This window comes from Eretmochelys imbricata, chromosome 1 (assembly GCF_965152235.1).
Source record: "Eretmochelys imbricata isolate rEreImb1 chromosome 1, rEreImb1.hap1, whole genome shotgun sequence".
NCBI classification, from domain to species: Eukaryota; Metazoa; Chordata; order Testudines; family Cheloniidae; genus Eretmochelys; species Eretmochelys imbricata.
Genome location: NC_135572.1, coordinates 38,168,711 through 38,189,940, shown reverse-complemented (window position 1 = coordinate 38,189,940; position 21,230 = coordinate 38,168,711). Strand labels below are relative to the sequence as shown.

At 41.2% G+C, this 21,230-nt stretch overlaps 1 protein-coding gene across 1 annotated transcript; it reads left to right on the top strand.

Annotated features, from left to right (window-relative positions):
• Positions 1-20,569: 20,569 nt before the first annotated feature.
• On the top strand, positions 20,570-20,665 carry SLN (sarcolipin). The gene has a single exon (XM_077805924.1). It carries the CDS (start codon positions 20,570-20,572, stop codon positions 20,663-20,665), a length of 96 nt encoding a protein of 31 aa, XP_077662050.1.
• The last annotated feature ends 565 nt before the right edge of the window (positions 20,666-21,230 follow it).

Below are 21,230 nucleotides of genomic sequence, written 5' to 3'. Positions count from 1 at the left end.
AGATTCTAGGAAGAAATTTGACCTGGTGCAATGGTTTTATTATCCAAGAACAGTATTTAAGCAGAGGGCTTCCGAGAATCATTTATCATATGGAAAAAGTTATAGCTTGATCTCCGTGGGTGTTCAGAGCCTTTGAAAATCAGGTCATAGATATATTGTGAACTTAAGGCTCTGTAAAAAGAAATAACTTTGCTGTATTTAAAAAACAAAACAATAAAATGTCATTTAATTTTAGGTGCAGCAGCTCAAAGCTTTATTCTTTCTGCCTTTTTGATGTTTTACTGAAACTGTTCCAAAGATTTTGCAAGTGTGAAGAGTAAAACTGAAAGGTTTTTTTCACTTATTTAGTGACCTTTTGGCATCTAGACACATCCAGAGTTTGTAAGACCAGGAAAGGCACAAGTGGCAAACTGAATAAGGACTTAATCCAAAAGCCATTGAAGTCAATGGAAGACAATGAGCTTTGGATCAGGACTTAGAAGAAGGTTATTTTGCAAACTATTCTGTTTTAGCACATCACAAATAAAAATCACACCAAACCGGAACTTTTGCTTTGTTGATAATTTTAGATTTCTCAGGAAGCATAAGAACGGCCATACTAGGTCACACCAAAGGTCCATCTAGCGCAGTATATTGTCTTTCAACTGTGACCAATGCCAGGTGCCCCAGAGGGAATGAACAGAACAGGTAATAATCAAATGATCCATCCCCTGTCACAAATTCCCAGTTTCTGGCAAACAGAGGCTAGAGACACCATCCCTGTCCATTCTGGCTAATAGCATTTGAGGGACCTATCCTCCAGGAACTTATCTAGTTCTTTTTTGAACCCTGTTACAGTCTTGGCCTTCACAACACCCTCTGGCAAGGAGTTCCACAGGTTGCCTGTGCGTTGTGTAAAGAAATACTTCCTTTTGTTTGTTTTAAACCTGCTGCCTATTAATTTCATTTGTTGACTCCTAGTTCTTGTGTTATGAGAAGGAGTAAATAACATTTCCTTATTTACTTTCTTCTCACCAGTCATGATTTTATAGACCTCTATCATATCCCTCGTTAGCTGTCTCTTTTCCAAGCTGAAAAGTCCCAGTCTTATTAATCTTTCCTCATATGGAAGCTGATCATCTAGTTGGATCTCCTGCATAACACAGGCCATAGAATTGCACCCGATGATTTCTGAATCAAGCCCAATAGCATCTGGCTGAGCTAGAATATATCCTTTAGCAAGTTATAAAATCTTGATTTAATATCTCCAAGTGATGGAGAATTCATCCTTTGGCAAGCCTGGGTACTGGTGACTCTTTGTAGAACTTCTATAACCACAAATCAAAATGAGATCACCCCCAAACATGCCTAATTTAAGATTTACTCACAGAGCAGAGGGGACCACTCCAAATTAAGAATGAGGCAATTGTTTGATATCTAACATTTTTATTTATATAGTTGTATTTACTATATTATTTTCCTGTTGTGGGAGGAAATGTCCTAGATCAGTGGTTCTCAAACTAGGGCCACCGCTTGTCCAGGGAAAGCCCCTGGCGGCTTGGACCGGTTTGTTTACCTACCATGTCCGCAGGTTTGGCCAATCGCTGCTCCCACTGGCTGCGGTTCGCCACTCCAGGCCAATGGGGGCTGCGGGAAGTGGTGCGGGCTGAGGGAAGGGCTGGCTGCCCTTCCCGCAGCCCCCATTGGCCTGGAGTGCCGATCAGTGGCCAGTGGGAGCCGCGATCGGCCGAACCTGCGGATATGACAGGTAAACAAATCAGCCCGGCCCGCCAGGGCCTTTCCCTGAACAAGCGGTGGCCCTAGTTTGAGAACCACTGTCCTAGATCATTGTCTGAAAAATACATTGACTTCCTCTAGTCTTTCATCTTCCTTAATGCACGGTTGCTTCTGTTCTCTCTTTGCATCGCTCTGCTTAGGAAGTACTCATATTGAAAAGAGGTCTGCCCGGATGATGCTGATGCCTCTGCTGAGTCTCATTAGGGATTAGGATCCAAAATAGGGTGTATCATTACACTAATTGCGCAATGTTTTCCTTATTTAGGATAATGTCTCTTTTCTGTAGCTACTAACAATAATCATCATTACGTTCAGGTTTATTTTTAGTCCAGCGGTACCTTTTTGCAATCTATGCACACACTCACTTACCTAGGGTGACAGACAGCAAATGTGAAAAATCGGGATGGAGGTGGGGGGTAATAGAAGCCTATATAAGAAAAGACCCAAAAATCGGGACTGTCCCTATAAAATCAGGACATCTGGTCACCCTACCCTTACCAATCCTTAGTGGAACTACACTTGTTTTCATAAATCTTCCCATGCTCTCTGTGCATCAGAGGTTAGTGAATTACTCCCACATGAAGTTATGTATAGATTTCTACCTACGCCAATCTCTGGCAGGTATTCCTGAGAAAAGATGGAAGCTGTGGGCAGGGGGAAGAGGGCACCACCAGTTCCTCAGGTGGTATACATTGGCATAGCTCTTTTGACTGGCCCATTGTTTGTTTGTGTGAACTGCACACTGTAGTTTTAAGAAGGCAAATTTGGCTGATTGTATTTTTCACACCCTGCCCTCCCTGTTCCCTTTGAAGCAGCTGGAACCCTAAACTTGCCAGGATGGAGCAATCTGCAGCCATCCTCAGGGGAAATAAAGGCTCCTTTTGCTCTCCTCTATCTGCATAATTGTACAAGGGCCAGGAAAAATCAAGCCCTTAATGTATACCTGGTTCGGTGTTCACTTTTTATCTGTCCTTTTAAGCGTATTGATGAGGTCTGATTGGGTCCAGTGTGTATTTCCTAGGAACTCTGTGTAACTGTTGCTGGTTCTGTGTTTGTACAGAGCCTATAAGGGCGTCCATGTCCCTGACTAGGGCTCCTTGGCACTAGGGCGATACAAATAATAATAAAAGAGAGCTGAACACAATGTGCTTTCCTTCTTAGTCAGCCTTTCCTGCAAGAGTATGACCTTATGCCTTTCCAGTGCTTCATCCACCAGACGAAGTGCCATCTTACTAAAAATCCTAATCAAAATCCAGAAGCTTATTTTATAAATATTTCATAGATTATAAACAGCTGCTCTCTTGCGGCAATGCTAATAGCATTGCCCCAGTCTGCTGGGATTCTCATTTCCCTGATGCATGTTATGAGCACCGCAGCTCTCTTGTAAACTGCCTCTTACCTGCATTAATAACAAGCACCCAGGGCTGTCATCATCCTCGGTATAATTTTGTGTCTTGTTTCACTCATCCCCAAAGCATCTACAGAGGAGTCAAAAGGTGGGAAACTCTGGGAAATGGACTGGGGAGGGGAAATGCAACCATAGGGTAGATTTGGATTGTGAAACCCACCATCGCCACCACCAAAGGACAGGCGCAGCGGGAGAATTTAGAGCTGAAATTTTGGTTTGGCCTAGGGTAAAATTTGAGGCCATTTGCAAAATTTGTATCTGGGTTCCATTTTCAACATCCCCTAAACATCGTCTGTGGCAAGAGACTGACCCGGTGTGTTCTAATCTAATCTATAATTTTTGCCCTAGCCAATCTCTAATATCTAAGCACTGTCTGCAAATCGCATTAGTTTGTTAGCTGATAATAACGCAGAGAGAGAAGAGAATTGTTTATTTTAATATTTAAATACAAATCTTCAGTTCACATCATTTGGGGCAGCATGTTTCATTTCAGACTTCATGCAGCTCACTCAGGGTAAATGAACTACGTGACTAGACATTAAACATTAAACATTAAAATGCACCCCCCACCCCCATGACTTTATCTCTGGGTGTATCTAAACACTTGAAGGATGGCAGAGGGAAGAGAATGACTGCTGAGCTAAGCTCAGCTCCAGCCTTGTTTTCCTTCATACCACTAGAACCTGAGCCTACTTCATGTTACACACATGCTGCATGGCTACAGCTGGCCAGGGCTATAAAAGTTCAATGTAGATGTTCAAGCTTGGACCGGAGCCCAGGCTCTGAGACCCCCGCGAGGCTCCCTGCCCCCGTGCCCAGGCTTGAATGTCTGCATTGCAGTTTTTTGCCCCGCAGCCTGAGCCCTGCAGACCTGAGTCAGCAGATACTCAGTGCTGTGGAGATTTTATCACAGTGTAGACATATTCTTAGTGGGCTAAGGAATGGGAGGCAGGCCTATAAGCATGAACGGAAGATAAATGTAGCTGACTGAAACGTGGCTGCTTAAATTAAGGTCATGTTTGCTATTGCATTTCATATTTCTCTCATTTATTTGGCTTCTGTGTTGCTATAGTTACTTGTTACTGTTGCTCAAAAAAATCCATTTCAGTCCATCAGGGAAATACTGTCTGTAGGCAATTAAAAAACAAAACATAGAAATATGGCATTATTTGTAGCAAAGATCTCCAGAATGGCTCAAATCTATCAACTGAATACTGCAGGTACTGAGGTAATTTCCCACTTGGTTTGGGCTCATAATATAAGTTATGATCTTTTCTGATTTCTCTGGAGCTATACCCATCTATACCAGCTGAGTATCTGGCCTGGTAATTGAAAAAGGAATGTAATAATAACACTGTAATTAACGCCACTTCAGTGAGTGTTGTGAGATACTGGTCTCTCTGGTATTTGGTAGTGTGCTCCGTTTATCACAAGCTTGTAGCTAAGCACTCTAGGGAATCTCACATACTATCTATATTTTTAGGCACAAGTATTTTTCTAAAGCATCTATGATTTTGGTTCCATCTGCCTTTCTCTCCATCTGCTAGCTGTAAGTGCTGACAAATGAGGCAATAGTCCACCCACTTCTGTGTTCGGAGCCACTCTGATTGCCATGCTGTCTTTGTCCAGCCTCTGAGCCACTTCAGGTGGCCTGAAGAAGCTCCAACTTCTCACAGACGTCCCCATGCATTTGCATTGCAGAAGGCAGTGGAATGCTGCTCACAGCCATTATTAATCTGACTCAGTGCCTCCAGACAGCCATAATAAAGCATTAAAGCAGTAGAGAGCTGCACAGAGGATGCCACTTCTGGTGCACAACAGGAAGAAATGTAATTGATCCCAGAGAGCCCATGAACTACGGTACATAGTTCTTCAGAGTCATCTACTGCCACCTTCTCTATTAACGACTTACATATATACCAACACCTCATGTGTAAAGCACTTCTTTAGCACCCAAGGACTAGGCTAGTCCATTCTGAGTCCAGAGGATACCTTATCTAGGGCTGCCTCAAACTAAAAAGTGCAAATTCCCTAGGCACAATTACTTCAATTACTGTAACAATAAAGATCATCCCAACAGCTCCTAAACCTGTCCTTAGGGCTGTGCAGTACTGGGGTATAAAGGTATCAGAATAATTGGGTTCACCACTGCACTGTCCTCCTGCTGGGCACGTGCATTTGCCCCCCCACCCCATCTCCTGTTTGCAGGCTGTGACCTCTGCCCAGCCATGAAGGGAAGGAATGAGCTAGCTGGTTCATTACAACAATATAGGCACCATTAGCCATTCTACTATAAAGTTCTTTGTCTCTGTCCTAGATTCTGGCTCTGCCCTATGTAGCTGAAAGCATGCCGGCAGTTCTTTCCTCATCCTCTAAAGGTTTTAAGCCAGAAGCCCAGTGTTTATACTCCCTGAGCAGAAGCAGGGGGGGGGATCATAGTAATGTTAATGATGATAGGCACTCCAAAGAGGGGATTGCGTGTGGGGCCATAACCCTCACCCCATCCACATTGGCTGGCAAGCCAGACTGATGCAGACATTACATCTCCAAAACTGTAGGCCCTATTTCTTGGCATGGTCCCTGTAGCACCCTTGAGACATTCTATTTGCCTGTGTCCTCACAGTCAGAATACCTGCGGACACTGTCAGTGGTTTAATGCTCCTCTGAAGTCATCCTTGCAACATGGCTGAGGCTAATCCACCTGCATAATAGCCCTTACATTACAGGCTGAGTGTATCATACTGCATTGGCACAGCAGTTGGTGGCTACTGTAGCCAAGGATAAAAGGTATCAAGTATATTTAGGATATAGAGGTGAAATATAAGGATTAACTAATGTTGTAACACAGGGCCCACAGGCCTTAGGCCTGTAAGATATTTATCTTAGCAAAATTAGGCCTTAGGGCTTAGGATAAGTTAGCGTAAGTAAGTTAATAACAAAACCTACTAAGCTTATGGCTATGTTGTGGTATGCTGATGTTTTGAAATTAACTGGTGAGTTTGGACAATAATGTCTACGAGAGACCAGCAGACACCACAAGAGGACTGTTGGTAGCCAGGGAGAAATGTTAGAGACTTCCTTAAGGTAACCCACTGGTACTAGGGTGATATGGTCACATAAATGTTAATGAGTATAAGGGGAACTAATGAGTTAGTCTATGAAATATGGGGCATCCCAAAAGTAGTGGGGCTTGGAAGTTCAAATAAGGAAAAGGGGTTAAAACCTTCATAAATATGTATTGACTCCAGTGGGTGTCAGCATAACACATGATAAAAGCTGTTTCCTGGCCTGCATGCCGTGGTGGGGGGGAGACACCAGGCTGGCAATCACTGGTGATGATGGTGAGGATGAGAACTAACATCCTCATCAACCCTTGTTGGTTTTTCCACAAGGCATGGTGTGAGTAATGCCTATATTATGCGTTCTATATTGGTCTCGCTCTCCTTTAGCAAATTGCAACGTGTATATTGTTTGTTTGGTTTGGTTGATAAAAGGCATTATTACAGAAAGAGCACTATGCATTCTCTGTTGTGCAGCCAGGGCTTCCCCTTTCTACTGATAACCTCTCTTCTGTAGTCAATCTTGGGGGCTGAACTCTTAGAGACTCAAGTCGGTGTAAACCCTCATCTTTAGGGTGGGTAATTGGTTAAAGTAATCCATAACTATAGATAAGGTTACAGTACATAGTAAAGCAGTGCAAACCTTTCCATGCAGCAAGTACTTACAGGCTGCCTTGTAACTGACTCTGGAGATTTAAGATGCTTGCATGACAGCTGTATGAGTTAGAGCCGCACTTAAGAGTAGCAGTAGAGAGCTGCACAGAGGATGTGGCTGCTCATGAGGATAAAAACTGTAATTCCATGTAGTGCCAAAATGTTGTCTGTTAGACACCCACCTTTTGTCCTATAAAGGAACCAAATCTGTTCCTAGCGTCCTGTTCTTAGTATGAAATCACCTTTTCGATAGCACCACTGCTTCAGTAATTCCAGCATGGTAGTGGAGTGGGCGTTTGGCCTTTTGAAAGGAAGATGGCCCTGTTTGTGGAATAGGTTGGAAGCAAGAGAAGAAACCATGCCAAAGATCATAGCAGCATGTTGTTTTTTGCACTGATTGTGAGAGTAAGGGAGAAAGACCTCGGGATGGGTGGGAGGCTGAGGAGCAGAGACTTGCTCAGCAGTTTGAGCAGCCAGCAAAACATCCAAAAGGAAATAGAAACAGCTGGGGCAATACTATCGGGGATGCCTCGTGTTCATACTTCGAGTCTCAGGGATAAAAATGTGCAGCTATACATTCAGCCATTTACCTGTGGAGGGGGATTGGGATGGATTGTGAGCAATGCAGTGTTGTTCATGGGTGGTAGAAGTTGAACACTGTGGCAGCCTTTACCTTGTGTCTGTGCCTAGATGCGTTTGTAAAGCTGTATGAGTTATTTAGAATCTATGGATTTTTCTATGTAAAATGCATTGACGACTCTATAAATGAATTTTCAACAGTTTTTATTATTAAATGCTGCATTATATTGCAAACCTCAATAAACCTCAATGAGAACAATAGTGAAACAAAAATTCAAAGTGCAAAAAAAGAAAAAAAAAAGAAATCAAGATTGAAAGTGACGTTGGGCAGTGGAAGGCAAAACACTACAAGGGGATGGGGAATTCAAGTCACAGGTGAGTATATACCAGACTGTGCCTCGGCCTCCTCTTGTTCTTGGGCCTTCTGACAATGAGTGGCAAGTTATTAGGGGCCTTAGATGGCACAAAAGAGCTGGGCTCGCAGGTGTAGCTGATCTCATAGTTCTGAACTTAAGTCTGTGAAGAGAATGGCCTCTGGGAGCACTGCTGTAGCCTTATAACAGAGCAGAGTTGGTGTTCCCAGTCTCCTGTATTGTCTAGGGCACTGGTTCTCAACCAGGGGTATGCAGAGGTCTTCCAGGGGCTACATCACCTCATCTAGATACTTGCCTAGTTTTACAAGCAGCTACATAAAAAGGACTAGTGAACTCAGTACAAACTAAACTTTCATACAATGACTTGTTTATACTTCTCTATATACTATACACTGAAAATGTAAGTACCATATTTATATTCCAGTTGGTTTATAATTATATGGTCAAAATGAGAAAGCAAGCAATTTTTTTCAGTAATAGTGTGCTGTGATACTTTTGTATTCTTATGTATGATTTTATGTATGATGATATGATTGTATTCTTATGATTTATATGTATGATGATATGATTGTATTCTTATGCATGATATGAAGTTGTTTTTAAGTGAGGTGAAACTTGGGGGTCCACAGACAAATCAGACTCCTGAAAAGGGTACAGCGGTCTGGAAAGGTTGAGAGCCACTGGTCTAGGGCTGCAGAACATGGCTGGGTCATGGTTTACAGCACTGCATTGCCTGCTGCCCTAAAGGCTGTATGTGCTGCAACAGAGCATTCTGGCTCTGTATTTTCTCTAGAGTTGCTGCTCCATCTCCCTGTCTTTTTCAATGGTGTCTTCTGCCATGACTGCTCTATACCTGGCCATTACGACACTGTCTCTGGCCACTCTGACAATCTCTCTGGAGAACTCCATCTTTTTATCCCTCTCTGACCTCAAGCACTGCCTCCACCTTTCTGCTGTTTTCGTTTTTCTTTGGGACTCTGCAGTGATGTCCATGAACATTTCATCCTGAGTTTTCAGTTTCCCTTGCCCCAAGGTTAGCCAGCTGCTCAGCCTTGAGGGTCTGGCTGCGGCAGGAGCCATGGCTATGAGAGTAGGAAAAATCCCACAAATGATTATTGTTCATATTCCAGAGGGGCTGTGATAGCATTTTTATATGCATTTCTGACTTTCCTTCCCCAAGACTCTTCCCAGTCTTGGGGAACCTCAGAGATGGGAAATGATGTGTGCATGAAAACGGCTGCATTGGGATTTTTGTCTGTGCAGTGTGTGTTGTTTGGGTTTGCTGTTGTATCAGGGAGGCTGGGAAGAGGGGCTGGGAATATGTTCTCAGTTTGGGTTTGCAGGTTTGCTTACATGCTGTCAGGCTAGGATAGTGAGGGACAAACTGGATAGTAATTATCTCTACATCCCCTTTAGGCTGTCCTGACTCTTGAAGAAGTTACACTGAGTCAGGTGACTAGGAGGCAGAGAAAGGCCTTATTCAGAAAGGCAAAGGGTAAACCAGTGAGCTATGCTGTGAAGTTATTCACCAAGATGGTCCCCACAGAAGTGCTGCAGGAGTGGAAGAGAGTTGTGAGCTATATGAAGGAGCCATCCCCAATAATGTTCAGCCCAAACTAGAACAATTTATCAGTATTAGATTCTACTTTATTGCCACTACAGACATGCTGAAAGTGCAGAGAAAAATATGTAGGGTTCTGCAATGATTGTCCGAAGCATTTCAGTGTTCCCAGTGTTTCTCTACATAAGCCTGAGAGAAGCCATTAAGTGCTTTGCCATCCCTAAGGTAAACAGCTTTTCCTGTAAGAATGCATGTGACAGGGCATTTATACCTCACCAGGTACCTGTAGACTTTGTACCTTTATGGGCACGCAATGTCCATATCTACCTCATTGAAAGTGAAAATACTATATAAGAACGTAAGAATGGCCATACTGGGTCAAACCAATGGTCCACCTAGCCTGGTATACTGTCTTCAAGCAATGGCCAGTACCAGATGCTTCTGAAGGAATGAACAGAACATGGTAATTATCGAGTGAACCATCCCCTGTCGTTCAGTCCCAGCTTCTGGAAGTCAGAGGCTTAGGAACACCCTGAGCAGGGTGTTACATTCCTGAGCATCTTGGCTAATAGTCATTGATGGATGTATCCTCCTGGAATTTATCTAACTCTTTTCTGAAGCCAGTTATACTTTTGGCCTTCACAACATCCCCTGGCTGTCCCAGATTGACTGTGCATTGTATGAAGCAGCCTTCCTTACATTTGTTTTAAACCTGCTGCCTATTAATTTCATTGGGTGACCCCTGGTTCTTGGGTTATGTGAAGCGATAAATCACACTTCCCTATTCACCTGCTCCACACCATTCATGATTTTATAGACCTCTTTCATCTCCCTCCTTCATCATCTCTTTTCTAAACTGAACATTCCCAGTCTTTTAAATTTCTCCTCATGTGGAACCTGTTCCTTAGTTTTTGTACTTTTTACAACTCTAATACATCTTTTTGAGATGGGGCAACCAGAACTGAATGCATTATTCAAGATGCGGGCACACCATGGATTTATATAGTGGCATTAAAATATTTTCTGTCTTGTTATCTAGCCCTTTCCTAATGGTTCCTAACATTCTCTTCGCTTTTTTGACTGCCATTGTACATTGCGTGGATATTTTCAGAGAACTATCCACAATGACTTCAAGATCTCTTTCTTTAGTGGTAACATTTAATTTAGACCCCATCGTTTTGTATATATAGTTGGGATTATGTTTTCCAGCAAGCTTTACTTTGCAGTTATCAGCACTGAATTTCATTTGCCATTTTGTTGCCCAATCTCCCTTTGTATCTCTTCAGAATTAGCTTTGGACTTTCCATGAGTAATTTTGCATCATCTGCAAATTTGGCCACCTCACTGTTTACCCTTTTTTTCAGATCATTTATGAACAGCACTAGTACCAGTACAGACCCTTAGGGGACACCACTATTTACCCCTCTCCACTATGAAAAATGACCATTTAGTCCTACCCTTTGTTTCCTATCTTTTAACCAGTTACTGATCCATAAGGGGACCTTCCCTCTGATCCCAGGACTGCTTACTTTGCTTAAGAGTCTTTGGTGAGGGACATTGTCGAAGGCTTTCTGAAAATCTAAGTACGCTATATCCATTGGATTACCTTTGTCCACATGTTTGTTGACCCCCCTCAAAGAATTTGAGTAAATTGGTGAGGCATGATTTCCTTTTACAAAAACCCTATTGACTCTTCCCCAACATATCACATTTACCTACATGTCCGATAATTTTGTTCTTTAATTTCAACCAATTTTCTTGGTATTGAAGTCAAGTTTACTGGCCTGTAATTGCCAGGACTGCCTCTGAAGCCTTTTAAAAAAATTTACATCACATTAGCTATCCTCCAGTCATTTGGTACAGAGGCTTATTTAAATGATAGGTTACAGACTACAGTTAGTAGTTCAGCAATTTCATATTTGAGTTCCTTCAGAACTCCTGGGTGAATCCCATCTGGTCCTGGTGACTTCCTACTGTTTAATTTATCAAATTATTCCAAAACTTCCTCTATTGATACCTCAATGTGGGACAGTTCCTCAGATTTGTCACTTAAAAAGAATGGCTCAGGTGTGGGAATCTCCCTCACATCCTCAGCCATGAAGACTGATGCAAAGAATTCATTTAGTTTCTCTGCAATGACCATATCTTCCTGGAGTGCTCCTTTAGCATCTCGATTGTCCAGTTGTCCCACTAATTGTTTATCCAGCTTCCTGTTTCTGAGGTACTTAAAAAATTGTTGATGCTAGCTTTTGTGTCTTTTGCTAATTGCTCTTCAAATTCCTTTTTGGCCTGCCTAATTATACCTTTACACTTGACTTACTAGAGTTTATGCTTCTCTCTGTTTTCCTCAGTTGGATTTAACTTCCAATTTTTAAAATATGTCTCTTTGTCTCTAAATGCCTCTTCTTCTCTTATATAGGAGGTCAGACTAGATGATCACAGTGTCCCTTCTGGCCTTGGAATCTATGAATCTGTGAACTATTACAACTTCTTGGACAAATCTTGTAGTCCTTATTCAGTAAAAATGTCTATGAAAACCAAGGCCTACAAGACTTGGTGCATAATATTTAGATTCCAGCTAGTGTATAGTAGAGAATGAAACAGGCTATCTACAGAATTTTAAAGACCAGTATTTTGTAAATTTGACTTCTAAAATATGCTATGAGTGGTTCGCAACCCTGTTTGGTCTGACCTAAAGAGTGATTTAAAAAAAATCATCTTATGATGAATTAAATCCCACAATCCTTTGCAGCTGTAAAAGCTTATGGTTCATGATAAGAAACCATAGGTGGGGGGATGCTGGTGCTGAAAGAAGGTAGAAAGTCCTCAGGAGGGGATAGCTAATGCTGGGGAATGATAGTTCTTGGGTCAGAATGCTGGTGGAGAGATCTGTCCTATAGTATCATTGGGGAATGGAGATGCTATTGCAATGGTGATGGAGGGGTGCTATGGCCACAGGTGCTGACTTTTATTTTTCCCCGTGGGTGCTCCGCCCCCGCTCTGCCCCTTCCCCTGAGGCCCCACCCTTGCTCTCCCTCTTCCCACCCCTGCTCTGTCCCCTCCCCGAGGCCCCACTCTCATTCTGCCTATTCCCGTCCCGCCCTGTGCCCACCTGCAGCTTGCTGCTCTCCTCCCTCCCCCGAGCGCCTCCAAACAGCTGTTGGGCGGCCCCACCGAACAGCTGTGGCTGGTGGCTGCTGAGCACCCACTATCTTTTTTCCATGAGAGCTGGAGCCCCAGAGCACCCATGGAGTTGGTGCCTATGGCTTTGGCTGCTGGAGTGAAGGGGGGGTGAGCTGTGCTGCAAGTGCTTCTCTTCCTTCCCACTCCACACCGTCCTCTGAGCACTCTGCTCAGAGGCAGCAGCACTGCTTCCCCTCCCCGAGGCGAGTATCATGAGAGTGGGGATGGAGAGGCAGAGGAGCAGCCTCAGGCTTGCATGTCAGTAGAGCTGGTCAAATAATTTTGTGCAGAAAGTTGAAACCAACATTTTTCACAGGAAAATGTCAATTCTGATTAAAATTTTTTATTTTTCTCATGGAAAATCTCAAAACTAAAGGTTTCATTTGGAACTGATCTTTCTAAATGAAACAACGATTTTTCATTTTGACTTAAACTGTTGATTCCTTTTGGCTTTTCAGTTTAAAAAAATGACACAAAACAACATTTTATGATGAAGTGTTGATTGGAAATGACAGTTTTGGTGGTGCTTTGCTCTCTCCCACTCTCCGCTTGTGGCACACAGTTTAGTCTTGTGAGGACTGAAATGTTTTAACCTAACTAAAATCTCTAGGGCCAATATGGGGGTATCCGGGTGAAAATTAATGCAGGAGGTCAAGCTAGATGATCTACTGGTCCCTTCTGGCCTCATACTCAATTAAACTATTTTGACTTAAAAAGTTATGTCTTCTTAAAACTGAAAAATGAAATGACATTCTGAGTTGAAATGAAATAAAAATTGTTGGTCTGTTTAAAAATGTTGATTCTAAACAAACATTTTTCGTACAAATTGGTTCAGAACTTCCTGAAGGAAATCCCCAAAATTTTGAACCTAGATTTTTCACCTGAAGTTTCTCACAAGAAAAATGTTGGTTTTAAGACCAGCTCTTGGTGGGAGTCAGAGCAGGGCTGGTGCCAAGGACGCAGTAGCATGCGATCGATGAGGGAGAAAGACAACTCCTTCCCTCCCCTGCCTTTGCTCTTAGTGAATGTTGGAATTTGCTATTTCTCCCTCAACCGGTAGAGTACATCCCATTGGGTGGCTCCTCACAAATCCTGTTCTGGTGATCCCCATACCAGCACCCTTTACAGGTCTTAGAGCATTTCCACTAATTCTCTTTTATTTACTTTTTGAGTGAAAACTTGCTGCATGCAGTCTTAGTAAATAAGACCATTTTAGTTCCAAATTTTACTTACGTATGCACCCACACACCATTCTGGGTACTTGTAAATAATAACAATGCAAATGTGCCTGCCTGTGAGGCATTACTAGCTTCAGGTGCTAACAGTGAAATCTACCAAGTTTTTTAACTTTGTTCATGAAAATACTTTAATAAATCAGAGCTTAAAAATAACGTTTAGCATTTCCAGAACACTTTGCCTGTTCAGAATGCTCTACAGATATTGACTAGTACTGGGGGATAGGTAATTAAGTATTAGTGTCGCAATTGTAAAGTTGTGGAAACCAAGGCCAAGAGGTGGATCAAACCTACAATTAACTGGTGGAGCCAGGATTAGAACTCAGGATCTCGTGACTCCCAGCCCTCACTTCTTCTAGTAAAATAGCACCAAATAGTTGATGATAACATGTAATGGGCACTCCTGCTCTGCCTACTGGTTGGTGGCCATTGTACAATTGCTGAGATTGTTCCTAGTAAGCCCATGTTCCAAGTAACCACCATTGACCAAACTATGTCAAGACAATTGAGACCATTTTTCCTGGAATCAGTAATCTGTGCCTTGGTCCCTTAAATCTGGACTACTGAAACTTGCTTTTCTAAGGGTTAACTCTGAGTGCCTGTCAACAGCTTCAACCAATGCAGCATTCAGCATGCCCGTGTGTTGCCAGGAAGCACAGAGGGAGCATCTCACGGCAGTTTTCTGTTCACTCTGCTAACTGCGTGTTACTTTCCAGGGTAAAATTTATGAGTTGATCATGATCTATGAAACCTTGAAAGGTCTGAAACCCAGCTATCAGAGAGATTATTTCCGGCTTATTCCCCCACCGAGAGTGAGATGAGAGCAGGTTTCTGTGCTCCTGGAATTCAGTTCTGCTGGATATATGTAGCTTCACAACATGAGATGTAAAATACATATTTTTGCCTAGACTTTCCACAGCAGGGGAAGCCTCTTCCTCTGATATTTAATTTCCTAAATGCTATCCACTGTCTCAAATTTCCTTGAGGCAAGACAGTTAGCTGCAGCTGAGGGTGAAGCAATATGTGCTTCTTATTCTTGTCATGTCATTTAGTTCTTTTTAACTTGTTTGAAGGGGGGAAAGATAACATATTGGTGGCACCTTAAAATATTTCTGAAGATTTCTTTCTGTTCTCTTAACTGGTGGCACATAAGTTTTCCTGATAAAGAAAAAAATCAATTGGTATAGTTGTGCTTACTTATTATTCTGGAGTCTGAATCTTAATGCTGCAATGCCTGTTAATAGGGGAAAGGGTGGGCACCTTGCAGGAGAGTTACATTATGAAGATGGAGTGGGGGTTTTTCTCCCAGCTATGCCATCTGGGAGATGGGGAGTATTAATGCTTTAGGCATGCCTGGTATTGAATGTAAGTGAATGGCCTGGTGGCTATTCGGTTTACAGGAGTAGGACATATATTGAGTCATGCCTTGCCCGTGCCTTGGTCATTTCTGCTGTAACCTCCTACTCTGAGGCTCTCTGCTTCTCACCCTCATCTCCTCCAGTCTGTTAAAATTACTGCTGCTCCCCCTCCCGCCACTCGGACCACATCACCTTGCCACTTACTCCGAAATTCCACAGGGACAGGGCCTGGCCCTAGCAGGACAGGTCAGAACAAAACACCTATACACAAGAGAAGGGGCATCATAGAATGGGCTGTGGTCTTTGAAACTGTAATGCCTCATACACCGAGAGGATTTTTGAGTAGCTTCCTGAAAGAGAGAGAGGGTAAGCGGCAAACACTAAGGGCCTGCTTGTGTTTCTTTTGAAGTTTATGGGAGTTTTGTTATTGACTTCAGTGGGAGCAGGATTGGGCCCTAATTGTGAGGCTTACAGGTTTATGAGGCTATATAATGGAATCAAATGGACCAGTCAATAAATTATGAAGTACATATACTTCATTTTATCTTATTGACATGGTGGTTTTTCAATAATGTGGTGCTGTCAGCTTAGAAGGACTTTTAACTGTCAAAGCAAATTCAGAGACCTATTGCCTATTGTTAATACGCTGAGTAATCTAACTTGGTGGGTATTTTTATGTGCTTATACCCGGACATGGTAATTATATGCAACATACTCACACCACTGATTTATGTACCTTACAACGGCTTCATGTTTACCTTTGCGTGTATAGTAAGAGGTCATTTTTTCAAGTGGATCTTTCGGCAATACACTTCTGTTACACTCAGAACAGAGATTCCAAGGCCACCATTGCCCAGACATTGACATTTAAAAAAACCCTCTTAATGAGATTTTATTAAGAAATCTTAAGACAGTCTCCCCCGCAACAATGAATGCAGCCTTGTTATATAAGAATTACTTGGAAAGATTACATGGTACTTGATGTGTAGTCTAGAAAGAATTTGAGACAGACACAGCAACTTTAAATATAGACCAGAGCCTTAAGTTTGAATATGTAAGGTATGAGGAGGGAACTTTGGCAGGGTGTATGTGAAATTTTAGAACAACCCAATCTGTCAAAAGAAAATCAAATGGCCAACAAAAGAACTATTTAATACATCACCAAAACCCAGGACTAGTATTTAAAATGTAATCATTTACCTCATCCTTTGCCTTCCTTCCTCTCTCCCTTCATCATTAAATGAGGTTAACTCATTAGATTAAATAAAGCATCCTCTTTTGCTACTGCCTTTAAGGTCTTTCACACTTCATAAAGAGCAGGGATATAGTCTAGTGAGATGGCTCAGAGGTTGAACTCAGAGGTGATTTTAGACTGCAGACTAAGCTGTGGCATACATAAGTCAGAAAAAGTGCCAAACATTGCTTGATTTATTTTCTTTCACAGTTCAAGTCAAAAAATGTTCCCCATCTTAATAATATGTAACATGGTGCTCATTAAGCTTAAGGTCTTTTTGCAAGCCTTGTAGGTATCCTGCCAGATGGCACAAAATCTAAATGTAATACAGTAGTTTGTCTCTTCTAAAGTTACTATGGACTATATCTGCCAATCAAAAATGTTCTTCCTTTGCCAGCTGTGTCTTGTGGTGATATAAAAAGTTCTGTCAAATGAGTTGTCTCAACGTTGCCCATTGCAGGAGAAAAAATAAATTCCTTCTGCCTTGATGAACATATAAAGCAGAAAGCCCTAATTAGAGTGTTATTGAATTATATTTTGAATAGTGCCAAAAAGTATGCCCGATACTTTCTAGACAAGCATATATATGGGCAGGGTCCCTGCTCTGGAAAGTTTACAGTGTAAAGCCCCAATTTTGCTAGCAGAGCTGCAGGGGCGGGCCCTTGTATTGAACACAATAGGACTCCAGGCGGGCGTAAGCCTTGACTCTTGTGCCTCTGATTGCAGGATTGGACCTTAAAATCAGATTCTGTCAACCTTATTTGCATTGACTAGTATTTTATTCTGTAAGCAGTCCCAGCGAAAGCTCACTGAGTAAAGTCCTATACCACACAAATAAGAGTGAAGGATCTGATCCTATTTAGACACTATAGAAATAACGGAAGGAATGCAAAAGAAGTGGTGATGTTTAGCATGTGACTGGTTGGTTCCACATTTATAACATTTTGTGTTTCATTAACACCTGGAGGAAGAGAGGGCTAGGTATAGAGATCTTAGAGGAACTGTGGTTTAAAGCAAGTCTAGAGGCAGAAAGGATGGCAGGCCAAATCAGGAAAGGAATTTCAGGAATAGTGTGCAGCACAGAAGATGTGGAGATGAGGGTGGTGGCTGGAGTTGCTTTTATCATCATAATGATGATTTTTGATGGAAAATATAGTTTCTGGCAAATAAAAATTTTCCATGGGAAAATTTCAATTTTGCCAAAAATTTTCAATTTCAGTGTTTCCCTATTGGGAAAACCAAAATGAAATATTTTGTTTTGGGCTGGTTTGACTCTAATCGAAATATTTTAGTGTGTTGAAGTGACCTGAAATGTTTCATTTTGAGTCAGGTCTACATTAAACTGCATTTCCCTCTGGTGCCATGTGGGAACTATAGTTTGGGTCTCTCATATCCCCCATCCTCTCCTATGGGCTGGGCTGGTGATTAGTTGTGTGACTTGGATGGAACTGTATTACTTGTTCTGAAATAATGTCAGTAAATTATAGAGTACAAACTGGGAGTCAATAGCTATTAAATGCAAAAAGTCAGTGAAACATTAAAGTTATTAATTTAAATGCACAACAGCCATGTGAGTTTGTAAATAATTTGTGTAATCCACAATATGTAGTTTTTGGAAATAATTGCAAGGGACCGATTTGAATATCCTTCTGAACTTGAACCAGATTCTGATACACTGACTCATGCTGGGTAGCTCCTTATTCAGTAGTGGTCGCATTGACTTAATAGAAATATTTGTGGAGTAAGGTATTCAGTGTAATTGAGGTGTCTGAATTTGGCCCAGTGGAGTGAGAATGGTAGAATCTTGCCCTAATTCTGTATTATGTCATACTGTTCTATTCTCTTTCAAATTTATTTGAGAAAAATGCTTTTCTATATTTTAATAATATTTTTGTTGATGTATGTCCATTTTTACAGCTGCCAAGGAGCAAAGCTAAGGTAAGGTGGGCAATATAAGTTGGCTGGACTTTAGAGCAGTGTAATTTAGGGGAAGAAATTCCACATTTGGTGAGAATATATTTTATTGCAATTTTTTTTACTGGCAACTCTTTCAAGTAGCTCAGGGGGTTGGAATGTTAGAGTAAGTCCCCAGGGAAATGGGCTAATAGACAGAGGGCAGGAGAGGCAGTTAATGGGGCATGACTAATGCAACTGTTCATGATTTTCAAATACTTAAGAATTTGGGAATAAATTAATGTCCAGTAAATATTATTTTATTTAATTACTGCATATCCAAGTGCAAAAATATTTTGCTCTAGCTGTCTCTCTCTTAGACTAAATGTATAAGAACATGAGACGTTGTAGAGACTATAATAACTATGTAAAGCAGCAACAGGTGACTGTACTTGTAAAGTAAACAATGTAGCCCGGACTTTGTTCAGTTTCTAAAGACTGGAAAGCGTCTTGTACAGATCCTGAAAATGAATATGGAGTATTTCAAACACTTTTTTTTACAGTACGGATGAAGATACTAACTGGTGAACTTGAAGCACAAAAGAAACATTTGTGAAATCCAGTTGGTTCCAAAGGGTTTGTACATGTCTGACATTAAAGCAACTCATCAGAGGAAGAAATGAAATGGTCATATGCAAATCCATCCATATGCCCAAATGCATAAATAGCCCTAATTGAATCCTGAGGCCCAGCATAGCCTTTTTAAAATATTTAGTTGGTGATGTCATCACTTTTGTTGCCAATACGCTTGTTGCTCTCCTCCCTCCGACTACTTTAGTTCCAACACAGAGACTGGGAATCCAGACTGCACTGGGAGATCGGCAGAAGCTGAGGAAGAAATAGTATCTGATTGACCTAGGGTTCCAGAAGCTGCAATACCATTTCATTTATCCTCTTCAGGTAAATCATGGGCTACTTTTTAGATCTACTTTTCCTTTGTACAAATAAAATATGAAGCTGATAGAGCAACATGAGGACAGGGGAATTTGCATAACTGCATTACCACATATTGAGCTTTTAATATTTCATTAGTAAACTAAGACAATTTCCAGTTAAAGCCTTCTGTCTTCATCATGGTATGATACTGACCTTGCTCTTGTGTTCATCATAGATGTTACTTTCTAATCTAGCTTCTCCTTTAAGAGTTTGTTTGCATGGCTGCATTTCTTTTTTTGCCCAGAGCTTAGTTCTCTTTTTGTTTTTTAAAAAAGTTTTCATATTTATTACACAGCACACAAATAGGATTAGGCAACAGGGTACTCATCACAAATGTTATCACTTCTCTGTGTGTGCCCAGGGAAACATACACAAATCTGGACTTTCTGTGATTAAAGTGAATCACATAAAAACAATAGATTGAAAGTTTTTGAATATAGCTCAAGAGGCATTACTATTTAAGAGAACTGTAGCAACTTGAAAGTGCAGGCAAGTCAGAAGAGTTCAGAGAAAACCTATTTAATCTACTAGCTTTAGCCCATGAATTTTGATGTTTTTCAGAAACAAAACTGTATAACTGCACCTCTCCCTTTTTAGTCATAACAAAAATCCTTCAGGTTGTTTTCTCTTCCAAGCACTGCAAAGAAATGCTGAATTTAGTGATTCTTCCAAGTTATACTTGCAGTATTAAAGTAAAACTAGTAGTATGGAATGAAGAGAGAGAGAGGAAGAGAGAGAGAGATGTAGAGTTTAAGATTTGAATATCAGAGAAAAATTTCTAGCTATTTTAAAATGATACAATAACAAATATTTGAATGTTAGTAATTTTAATAGTAATATGCTTACAGTAAGTATCACTTCAAAAGAATATGGCAGAAGTTTTTAAAAAAATAACGGTGCAAGTCAAAGCTGACTTCCAAGGATTGCTTGTTATGTGATAGATGTATTTTGGGGTGACACTGAGAACATGTTTTCTCAAATGGTGGAAATCAAAGAAGGTGATAAGCTGGTAGAAGATACTCTTTGCTTTTTAACTTCTGCAGTGCACACTAACTTTTAGCAATAGAAATAACATTTACTTATAGTAATATACATAGCTATTAGGCTTCTTAGCTTCATATGTCTGTTCTGTTGGTGTGTTTTTTTCAGGAGAGACTCTGACCTGGAGGCTGATCTCAAGGACACTCTTGGAGGATTCCCTGAGGGTTTCCCTTTGCTTCAACTGTTAGCCTCCGTGCTTCCTCTGATCATTCTTGAAAATGGACCGATCCACGCAAGAGCTTTTCCTCAACTTCATGATTGTCCTCATAACTGTGCTCCTCATGTGGATTCTGGTGAAATCTTATCAGGAATAAAAGACTGTGGCATATTCCGTGAATGCATTTAAGTTTGTGTCTGCAGAAGTATGTGACATCTACTGTATAATTGTGTGATTAGCTTCATGTAGATCTAGAATGTAAACTTTTTTTTACTCTAAAACACCTGTTGCCTGAGATAATGTGTGTTTTACATGGGTCTATGATGATGTAATTATTTTATTCTTTGGCAATCCAGTTGTAAAATGTACAAGGCAAGATCTTCAGTAGTTGTTACATGTTATTGTCCCCCCAACAGTTACTGTCTCCATAAACAGAGACAAAAGAAGCACAAACCTACTGAGATGAAAAATGTGGAACCTTTTCATTTGCTCACCATTGTACTCTCCTGAATAAAGAAGAAAATGTAAGACATGTTTTGTAGTAATTTTTATCCTTTCCTTGATCTGATTACTTTTCAGGGAAGGATATAGTGTGTTTACTTGAGAAATACAGGACAACAGCCAGGGAAGTTTGGTGGCTTGATTGCCTTTAGTTAAAAAGTACAAATAAAGTTCCAGTTAATTGCTACTGAGTCCCAGTGGAACTCATACTGAGTCACATG